Here is an 11,235-nt window from a genome sequence, read left to right on the forward strand (position 1 = left end):
CCAAATGTGCCCACAGCCCTGAAAGTTTGTTTATTCCTTCTGTGAAAGTTCTAAAGATTGGAAAACAGATAAAGACCAGGCTTGCAGGATCACAGAAGGGAAGGTAAGCCACTGTGGCTTATTTCCCCAGCCATACATGCCTGTTGCCATGATTAACAAGCTGTCCAAAACCCATAGACTGCTTTAGAGTTCTGGGCTGGCTTGTTAACCAAAACAACAAGCAACCCTTGCTGACTTCATATGACATGGCAAGCTGTGCTGGTCAGAATGCAAATCCCTCCAGCAGGTGCAGTGGGGCAAATACCCTCTCCATGATTGGGTGGATAGGCTCAGTAGATATGTTCCAACCCAGCACATTCATTTGAAATTCTAAGCTTATCCTAAACCTGATATTGCTAGACTACAACTCTCATCATTGTTGACTGATGGGATTTAGGATAGATATCTGGAAGGCTACAGGTTCTACAGTGCTGTGCTAAGCTCTCAACTGGACTGAAAAATACTTCAGGTGTGTCACATCCACTTCTATTTGGCACTAGCACTGAAGTAAATTACATTGTGCTAGTGTAAGCAACCACTAGTATAAGGCCAATAGCATTTGTTGGGGCAACCAATTTTCTCAGGAAACCTGTTGCAACAGAAAATACTATTGACAAATACTATTGCGCTACTTAGTTGATGCTAGCACATTCCAAACAGAATGCATTCCTATGTGATTTGGTGTTTTTGTGTGGCTGAATATTGACTATCAAAGCATCAGGATGTCCTTCTAACAATCAGAGAGGAAATTTTGGCAGTCAGGATGATAGTGGGATGTGACGCCCACCTTGGGCCTTCCCTATGTTAGGAACAGTTATACAAAAACATTGACTGATTTACACATTGCTGTCATCTTCAAAATGTATGTTATTCTTTAAATTTAGGATTAATTACATAAGCTGATTTCAAAGTTAGAGCTTAAAAATGAAGTTTCTTCTTCTATTTGCCAAAATAGGCAAAGTTAAAGTCCAATGCAGCTTTCCACAAAGTGCCAAAAGAGACTGTATTTAGGTAGGCCAGTGATTCTCAAACTCTCTCTGAATGAAAACTACTTCCTTAAATAAAAACCATCTCATTGACATCTAATTTTTCTGTGGGCATCAACAGACCAGTTTCTTTGCTGCAACTCATGTTTATAAAAAATTGCAAAAGTTTTGCTCTCAGGGCAAGTTTGTTTTTCATCAATTTTATGTCAAACATGAAGAAAGGCGAAGATTAGGAGTCGGAAGTGTTAGAATGTTGGTACTTAGCTGCTTGAGAAATGCATACATCTGGTAGCCAAACAACACTGGGGAAAAAAATGCAATTTTGTCATTTCAGAGAAGCAGTATCACAGATCCCAGTTTGAGAATCACTGAGGTAGACAGAAGGTCTAGGCAGTACTGCTAAATTAGGTCTTCATTTTTCTGTGCCCTGAAATACAGTATAAATCAATGTGTACACCTGGCTGATGTTTTTCCTCCTGTATGTGCTAGTCCCAAGCTTTCCTGTCCAGATTAAATAATCTACAAAAAATAGGGTGCCAACCAGCACCCTATTTAACTGGAGTACTCAGAATTCTGTGGGCAAACAGGCATTTACTGGCTTAACAGATGGGGTCACTCCTGTTGGATTTCACTGACCATTGTAGGAAGTTACTCTCAAAAGGCCAAGAGGTGATTAAGATTCATGGTTATTTTGGGCTGTCAGCCACAGCAACCCAAGCAGCTGTAGGAAGTTACGGAAGTAGCCTAGATTACAGCTACCTATGCTGGTTAAAAGCAGCCTACAACTGTCTTGGTAAAGCAGTACCATATGATGAGAAAGATACACACATCTTATTGGAGGAGAGTGAAATGTCACTTTTTTTCCCAGGCTAACATTGTTTTGGTCCCATCTCCAAATCATAAAGAAGGCTTCTGGCCTCTCCCTCATTCAATGCATCTGGATGTCTTTCACTTTCAGCATCATTCCCAAGGCACAAGGGGCTCATGATGTAACGATAGTCACTAGTGACAGCAGCTGTTGCTCCTGCAATGTTCACTTCTGCATCCAGTGTTCCAAAAAGACAATTCGTTGTGGGGTCATTCCTACAAGAATCTTGTGGTTCCCCAATGTTGACATACAGAGGATCCTCACTGGATGAAAGCAAAGACAGTCTTGCCAAAATCATTTCGAGCTGAAATTTCAGGGCTCCAAAACTAGGTCGTAGCTTGGGTTCTGAATGCCAGCATCTGCACATAAGATCATAGCTGCAGAGCAAACAAAATAAAAGGCACTGAGAAAAGGAGCCCTAGAGTAACCATTGTTAAAGATAGGCTTCTTGTGTATATCCCATTACATGCAACATTGATTAGACCACTGTTAATAGCCACATAAACAGAGCCTCATTAACAGACATGAGTGTCCAAAGCTGAATAAGAATGTGATCAGAGATGCCCTAAAATGTTTTGGTTTCTAAGTGCGAAAGTCTAAATGGCATCTCCAAGGCTGTAAAATATAGTAATAAACTAAATCATGGACTAAATAACTTTGCTGTCTTTTAGGTGAATCCAAACAGCCATCATCTGTAGCAGGCTGCATTACCCTTCTTAATGAAAGAGCTGGCTCTGAAACTGGAGCAGATATCTAAAGAAGTATACAAGATCCTAAGGCCATGATCCTTAGACTAGCTCACTGGATTTTTTTTTTACTTCACCCCTTTTCTTGGAACAGCTGAATCCTATGCCATATCACACAGTGCTTTTTAAATTTCCTTAGATTTCAAATGCCATCTGGCCTGGAGAGGACACTGATTCAGAAAAAAGCAAGCCTAAAGTCCCCTTTGAATACCCTTATTTAAATCCTGCCTGGGATGGCACAGCTTTCTGACCTCTGTTCAATGTTCCATACACACCTCCCAGAAGCAATTATACAGAGTTAACTCCAGCATAACGCTGGCAGATGTCAGCTGGTACAGTGGGACTTTCCCCTTCTCTCTTTGCCCCAGAAGTGCTCTGTGTGATCCAAAGATATGCTCTGGAAGGTTTGACAGAGTTTTTTTAGTGGATTCAACCTATGAGTTTAGAAGCAACAATCTTAACCCCACACCAATAAATAGTTAAGAATGGCTCTTCTGCACTTCCTGCTATTAATTCTGCTTCAGCATCACATTTGCTTCACTCCTGAAAAAATAGTCACAGCTTTCATGACATATGTTAGGTCTTCAGTCATATGCAGGGCTTCTTTAAAATTTAAAGGGATGAAATCACCCTTTACCTCCACCAGAAAAGAATCTGCACAGTCCACTGGGAGCTTCTGCTGTTCAAATTGTATTGAAAAGTATCTGAACTGACAGCAGCATGGCTGTGCTTTTGTGTAACTTCTGCCTTCACAAAAGGGCCTGTGCTTGAGAAAAGATTCCCATGCTGAGATAGTGAAAGGGATTAATACACTACTTACAGGTCTTCCATACACCTTGGAGGCTGCTTCAATCTGTTTCCACTGATGAGGTAGTTGTAAATTTCTGCATTCTCAATACCTGCATAAGGAGTTTGCCCCCGGGTCACAATTTCCCACATAGTCACACCAAATGCCCACTGAAATACAATAATTTGAGAAAAAGAATGATAACCAATTATTTTCAGGAGAACCAATCATGCATGTTTGTCTGATCTATTTATTTTTTTCTCGATCATAATGGTTATGAACATTAATGTTTGGATGAATGATGAAATATTTAAATACTGGGCCAACCGGGGATGTGGACAGATACTGATACCAACATGATGTAACTTTTTTTCCTTGTAACTGAGGTGCTAGGTAAGCTGAAAATACAATGGGCATAATTTGCTGCAATAGTATTTAAGCACTTTCATTGGAAAGACCTGGGTTCAAACACCTATTCAGCCAGGAAGCACTCTTGGGTGGCTTTGAGTCTAACACAGGATTTTTGCAAATAAAATTGAAACTTAATATGTACTTCTCTAAGCTTCTTGGAGGAAAAAGGAGATAAAACCAGAATAAAAGATAAAGTCTAGAGTCAGTCAAACCTTCTTCCGGCTTTATCCAGTTACAGGAAGGAGAAGATTATTCCAGAACATTCTGTAACCAGGAATTGCCTGCTCAGATAATCCTGGATAATTAACTGATTGTTTTCTACAACCCCCGGAAACAGTTCCAAGCTGGAAACTGATGGTATCGCTCCTCTTATGAAAAGAAGTAAAGAAGAGAGCATGCAAGCACAAGATTTTCTGCAACTCGTTTGTTGAGATACACAAAGATGGCTCATAAGCCATCAGAAATGTCACCCTTACTGATATTGTTACTTCTGAGGGAAGAGACTGCCATGCCACCTATCTTTATAAGCTGCTCTGGGAGTCCTTTGGGCTAAACTGCAGGGTATAAATGCTATAACAGCACAACCCTTTTCTGGCCTGGAACTGCCAGAATATTACACTAGATGGAGCATTCATCTTTTCAGAGCACACATATATGACAATAAGAAAATGCAACACATCACTATTTGGATAGCACCAAGTGCACTATTGACTTATATAAATCATAACTAGCAATAATCGTGCAAGTACTTATTGTTTTCACACTGCTTGCTTTCTTTTAGAATTCTGTCATGATTCTGGTGAACACTTTCACATGGACTGACAAAGACACGTATGTATGTGTATATATAATTTAACCAGAAAGTACTATAAAATTAGAACATCATTTTTCAGTAAGAAGAAGGGGTCATGGCTGCACAAAGAAAGGAGGGGGATTAAGAGTCAAGGGGGAATTAAATAAGAACAACCCAAAACAATTAGCTCCACTTGGGTTTATTCAAAAGATGGTGATACTTAGGTTTCAAAAATGATGCCCAGTTCAATTAATATCCAGGATTTGTCTGCCCTTTGGTGAAGGCCTGTCCTAGACCCACTGCAAAGTGTCAAGGCTTCTCTATAGCCCAAAGTGCCTGATCCTGCCTAATCTTGGAAGCTAAGTATGGTCAAGCCTGCAGATGGGTGACTTGAGTGTATGTTTCTATGATTATTGTTGTAAACTGCCCAGAGAGCTTTGGACACAGGCAGCACAGAAATATAATAAATAACTGTAATAATAAATTTCTGCCTGAAGTTTAAAATATTCAGCATCCCCTTGCCACACTTTGTAGAAGATGTAATTAAGGTTTCCAAGAGCCATAGTCATTTGGTAATTATCCTGTTGTGGCTGATAGCCTTGTGGATAAGTTGATGTATTTTGTAGTATGATAGGCCAAAGTTACTGTATTATGATATATTTGCAGTGATTATATTGTAGAATAAAATGAGTTGTATCTTTTTGTTTTTGTGGCCTGGAGTTCTGCTCATGAATGCATTGTTCAGTTAATCCTTACATGGAACAGGGTTAGTATTTAAATCAGTATTGGCTTTAGGTTGAGGAGGCATATAGGACAAAAGTATGACTGCCACTCCTCACAAGTGTATCAGACAAATGTTGTATATCCAATAGTATACCAGATCCTGTTCCCAAGATCACAAATGAAAACAGAAGCAGAGCGAAAAATCCAACCCACACCCCTGTTTGCTCACCACATCGCTATGTGTTGTGTAGAGATTGTCCGCCAGGCTTTCCAGTGCAAGCCACTTCACTGGCAGCTTAGAAGCGCAGCCCTGGCGGTAATAGTCTCCACTGTAGATTTTCTTTGAAAGCCCAAAATCAGCAACACACACATTCATGTCTTCATTTAACCTAAGGAAAACAAAAAAAAAAGTGACAGTTGGCAAATTCAGGTGGTGCAGGAAGAAATAGTAGGCCCAGGTTTCCTCCTTCAAACTGTGCCTCATTCCTTAGCTTGAAGCCAGACTTGACACCAAGGCAACCAGACTACTGATGAGTCAAATGCATTACCTTCTAATGAGCTCACTTTCCAGTCTTCCTGCAGTTTCAGGAAGACAGTGGACTGTGACCAGAAGGATACTGATTTCAAATTGAAGGGTAATTTACCTCACCTTGCCATCTCCCATTCTGGTAAGGGTGAGGAGATGCTTGCCATTAGCTCTTGGCCTGAGAGAGCTCGCCTGGAGTGGTTCCTTGCCAACCTCCCTAGGGACTATGTAAAACACCTGTGTGGCTTGATGAGTAAAAGGGGCAAGTTCATGTAATTAGCTTCTGAAGATGTTGCCTATGTGGCGGGAGAAAATTCTGCTGTTCTGCTTTGATCTTTGCATTTTCTAATTTATTATATTTTCATTGTAAACCACCCTGGCTACATTAGTAAAAAGGGGGTTTATCTACAATAATCTACAATATTTGTTTGAAAGTACTGATATACTTGAAAAGTCCACCTGGTCTGAATTTGAAAGACATCTGTATCAGCACATATGCCTGTGGTTACATGGTGCAGAAGTGCTGGGACTGGGAGCTCCTGCAGTGCATGCCTGTGGTTAGGAACAGGCTGGAAGCAAACAAAATGCTGAAGCTGAATGTCAGCCAAGTAGGGTTCCTGGGATTCTTAAGCCAGAAGGCACAAGTGGACAGTGTCATTGTGCTTGCTGCTCCATCCACAACTAAAAGCTATAGGATGGATTGGCTTAAAGAACAGTGGTGATCCTCCACAAGCCACACCAAAATTCTTAAAGTGTCTGCCTCCCGTTCCTCCTTTGGCCTTTCTAACAATGAGCAAGGAAAAATGAGGATATATAGTAAGTTCTTCCAGCAATGAGAGGGTTTGTAGCTTGGTGGCAGACCACACTTTTTGCATGCAGAAGGCCCCAGCTTCTATCCCAGACATCTCCAGGTAGGGCTAGAAAAGTACTGTTGATTTCCTGCTATTGATTTTAGATTGTTCTGCTGTTTTAATTGTTCAAACCTGTACAGAGAGCCTAGGTACAAACCCTGGAGAGCTGCTGCCAATCAGGGTGAACAGCACTGGCCTAGAAAGACCAATGGACTGGTCCAGTATAAGGCAGCATCCTGCGTTCCAATATCTCTTTGGTTATTAACAAGTCGCCAATCAAACTTCTTTTTACCTCCTGGCATACTAAAGTGTTTGAGTGCTCATCATACAGTGCTCATCATATTATGTCTTCAGCTCCAAGGCAAGGCTATTTTTCCTCCCTTATTACATGGAAAAGATAATGCTATTTTATCAAAATCGTACATTTCTGAAATTTGATTACAGAAATGTTAAATGCTTGAGAAATACAATAAGCAGACATTCATTACTGAAATGCACGAACAAAAGCTACTCTTAAATGCAATTTAAAAAACTCCACAATCAGTGCTGTAGCCGCATGGTACCATAACATACGTAGATAAACAACATTTTATTATTTGTTGATTTTATACTGTAATGGCCACTCAGAGAGCATGTTACTAATGGGTGATTTTTAAACAAATTTAGAGAGAGAGAGAGAGAGACAGACAGACAGACAGACAGATCTATATTTTTAGAGATTCCTTTTCCTTTAGAATGCATTTATTTAAGTCTTCTCTCCTGTAAGTCTTCCCTGAGTCAAATGTCAGTTGGGTTCTTTCATTACAATTTTCCTCTTTTGTCATCTGAGGACAGTCTCACCAGGTTCCTGTTACAGTGGGTAGGGTAGGAGGTGTGGTGTAGGCACTTGCTTGCTGCTTTTCTTTGTGGTAAGTCATGTCTAAGAAGTCCAGCAGGAGAGTGAAAATGTATACCCACAGAACACAACCATATATTCTTATGCTGGGAAGTTGGGATGTTGTGAGATTCATCTCATGGAATACTGTTGAATATAGATGCCATTGATACAAGTGCAATCATTTGCACTGCAGCAGAAACAAAAAAACCTGGACCTGGGGCTAGAAAGAAGGAAAATGACATTTTCCTAGCAATTCAAAAGGGTGGATTAGGTGTGGAGAACATGCAAGTTTTCTGCAGCTAATGCACTAGCAGCAGGGAATGGTGTTTGGATCTTCTGCAAGGGTTTAGCAGGAAATGTACTGTTTCACTAGCTTCCAAAGTTCTTTATTATATAGTTGTTTCCTTAATGGATGTAATCAGATGCAGTTCACTCCACACCAAGTAAGCCTTGGGTTTTCCCAACAGACTGCCTCCATTTTTCATAACCTTTTCAAATCTTTCAATAGGCTTTTAAGAGTATGGTGTACTTACATGCAGTTCCGAGCAGCTAAATCTCTGTGTATGAAGTTTTTGGAGCTCAGGTACTCCATGCCACTGGCAATATCAATCATAAACTTTATGAGCATTTGAAGAGTCAAGTCCTGCAGAAAGGAAACAAGGCAAAACATATTTAGGGCAGCTTTTAACAGGTACAACTAAAAGGGATTAAGAGAGCAACCCTATGGTCCCTGGGAAAGCATCCCAGGGACAATAAGATGGCTCAGAAAAACATCTGAGATCAGGACCTGGGAAGGTGGACATGGAGGTCTGATCTGCAACTTGACCTTTTGCACCTGACTCTCCAAGGCTAGAGAAGCAACCTAGAAAGTTGTTTGGCCAAGAAATAAACAATGTTCATATATATGCTTCCCTGTCTAAACCACCCTGTTCTGCCCTACATACATCCCTGCTTTCAATAAAGGTTTGTTTCCAACAGCTGTCAGAGTCCAGTGTCAGTGAAAAGAAGGTAAAGAACACTTTCCACATTCCCTAATATCTAGGCTCTCAGAAATGTACGGAAACATTGGAAACACTGGGACTTGGGAGGGACACTCATAATGCTGAAGATCTCACTGTGAACTGTGGGGAAAGGACCTACCCTGTTTTACAAGCAAAGATCCCTTGCAACTTTGCTTTGACCTATCAACTCACTTTTTACTGTGGTCACATTTAGTTTTTAAAAACCCTATTTGTTTTAAAAACCCTATTTGGGTCAATATCCAGAATTGGTACCTTCCACAGCAGGTAGCTTCCAGGACATTGCTGAAGCAAGGCTTCCCACTTCAGATCCATGGAAGCATGTACTGCAGCACTTGTGCAAGTCTGAAAAAATATTCTGAAAAAGCTTGCACACATTCAAAGCACACTTTTTAAAGGGGGGCCAACCAGTGGCAGCCCGTCCAGTGGGCACTTTGGGCACACATGAGATTATCAAGGGCAGCAAGGGATTTTCTGTTGTTCCTGCCAAGTGTCTTCTTCTCTGCCTCCCTTTATTCATGCTGTGATTGGTCACCTGTTCTCAGACAACATGACAGCCTATCCTGGGTTAAACACCCCTAGAACAGGTTCTCAAGGTGGCTGCTTTGAAAAAAAGCAAGCAACCCTATGGGACACATTCTTAATTCAGATTACATGACAACCCAGCAAGGCTAGCTATCTACAGCAGGCTGTTGTATATAAGCAATAAACAACTGATACAATATTTTCAGACCAAAGAATTCATCTGTCAGCTTTGGTGACTGGTCTGACTATAAGAGCTCTATAAAAGCAAATTAAACTTATAATTGTCTACAACAAACAGGAATAAGTAGGATTACTAAATGTAATAGAAGTTGAAATAGGTATGCACCTGTGTGCCCAATACACTGTACATTCAACAAACAAATGCATAAATTCAAAAAGTGATGTTAAATTTATTATTCTATGAGAGATAAGGCAAGAGAGAGACTCTTACAAAAGGGTTTTCTCCAATCCGAGACATCACTAGAAAAGAGTGAAGGTCTCCATGCTTCATGAAGGGCAAGATAACCATTGGGATTGGAAGTCTGCCTTTAGGCCGATTGCGCAAGCTGACACCTGATATGAGAGAATAGTGGGCGGGGGGAGGGAGAGCAAGTAACAAGTACAGTTATCCTTGATCCATGTTGTCATACTTGGCACTTCATGATTTGCTGAAAATATATTGTCATATTTCTGGGCAGCAGCATTTCTAAACTCTTGGCATGATCTAGCTCATGTGCTCAGTGACATTTATTTTTATTTGATTCACAAAGATGTGAAATTTAGCATATGAATGCACAGCTACAGTTCCAAATAGGGCAGAAACTAACTTGTCTACTGCTGTCTCCTAATTAAAACTGCTTGCTGCTAAGAAGCTCTGAGATAGGTAAGTTTATTTTTTTTTCTACAAAGGTCAATATAGCATACAAAAGGACTCACCAATCAGTTTAGTAACATGTGGATGGTCAAACTCCTTCATGCAGGCAGCTTCTTTCAGGAATTCCTCAATGTCATTTGAGGTGAAAATATCCGCTAAAATTAAAGAAAAGAGTATTGAGATTTCCTTTTGAATATACTGGAGATAACTTTACAGAAAACATGCATAAGACAGAGCTAGAAGGAATACTGGGAATACTAAGTACCAAGTATTTGGGTTGATATAACTGGATGTATCCTGTCACTATGGGGTAGTTAGCCACAGTACTTAGCCACAGTGTGGGTATGCCATCCAAACCTGCAGGTTGGCTTGTTTTGGGGTGGCAAATCACCCTGACAACCCATAGTTTATTCTAGTGCTTGTTGGGTCCATGGTGGTTTGCTATGTTGTCCAAACCTGGCAGAGAAGTTTCATTGTGGGTTATGTGGATCAACTAACAAGCTGCTTCCCGCTTTTTGCAATTTCAATCATGCTGCCGCCACTGATACCCATTGCCAGCCCTTCCACTGATGCTCGTGGCATTTTGGCATGACTGCCACTGCTTCAATACAAATAAAACAAAACTTCTTCCAGAAAGTTGCACAATTGTGTTAGTTTTTTGGTTGTTTTGTTTGGTTGGTCTTTTGCAACTGCCTTCTTCCAGCTGTCTGACATTGAGTAGTCTTGAAAAGGGTCATATCAATTTCCCCTGCTTCTCAAGGCTCCTTTTTGGGTCAGTTTTTGCACATGTGAAAATCCCCCCCCCATTTATTTCCCAGCCTTAACATTTACGCATGCATGCACACGGGGGGGGGGGGGGAGGAGATGCATTTTTAGATCTGTTGAAGAACTGCAGTAACTACAGCAGTAAGAGCTCTGAAAAGTGCTGTAAACTGTGTGTGTGTAGGGAGGAATTAATACTGTGTTTCTCAGGTGTTGTTGGAGATTTGGGGAAGTGTAGAAAAGGTGGAAGGTACTGAGAACTGGCAGTTCAGCACTTAAAATCAAGAGGACTGCATTGCTAAAGGGGAGATACTGCTCCCTTTTGGTCACCTTCCTTTGCTGCTTTCCCCTGCTTTACTGGTACTTTTCAATTGGCAAGGCCATTGGACCCTGACAACGGGGCACATCTCAAATTAGCTTACTGAAGTCTTTTCTTGTCAATTTCCTT

The 11,235-nt window shown here is 40.8% G+C and overlaps 1 protein-coding gene across 1 annotated transcript in view; it reads right to left on the reverse strand.

The window, feature by feature from the left end:
• Window positions 1–914: 914 nt before the first annotated feature.
• TYRO3 (TYRO3 protein tyrosine kinase) overlaps window positions 915–11,235 on the reverse strand; it is a 69,391-nt gene continuing 59,070 nt past the window's right edge. Inside the window, exons 14-19 of the mRNA XM_044437033.1 lie at window positions 10,088–10,180; window positions 9,603–9,724; window positions 8,141–8,250; window positions 5,583–5,742; window positions 3,460–3,596; window positions 915–2,270 (exon numbers count right to left, since the gene is read on the reverse strand). Of these exons, the coding sequence (XP_044292968.1) occupies window positions 1,895–2,270; window positions 3,460–3,596; window positions 5,583–5,742; window positions 8,141–8,250; window positions 9,603–9,724; window positions 10,088–10,180 (998 nt within the window). The 3' untranslated portion in view covers window positions 915–1,894. The remainder of the gene's footprint in view (window positions 2,271–3,459; window positions 3,597–5,582; window positions 5,743–8,140; window positions 8,251–9,602; window positions 9,725–10,087; window positions 10,181–11,235) is intronic.

Source organism: Varanus komodoensis, unplaced genomic scaffold (assembly GCF_004798865.1).
Source record: "Varanus komodoensis strain SLA01 unplaced genomic scaffold, ASM479886v1 scaffold3, whole genome shotgun sequence".
NCBI lineage: Eukaryota > Metazoa > Chordata > Lepidosauria > Squamata > Varanidae > Varanus > Varanus komodoensis.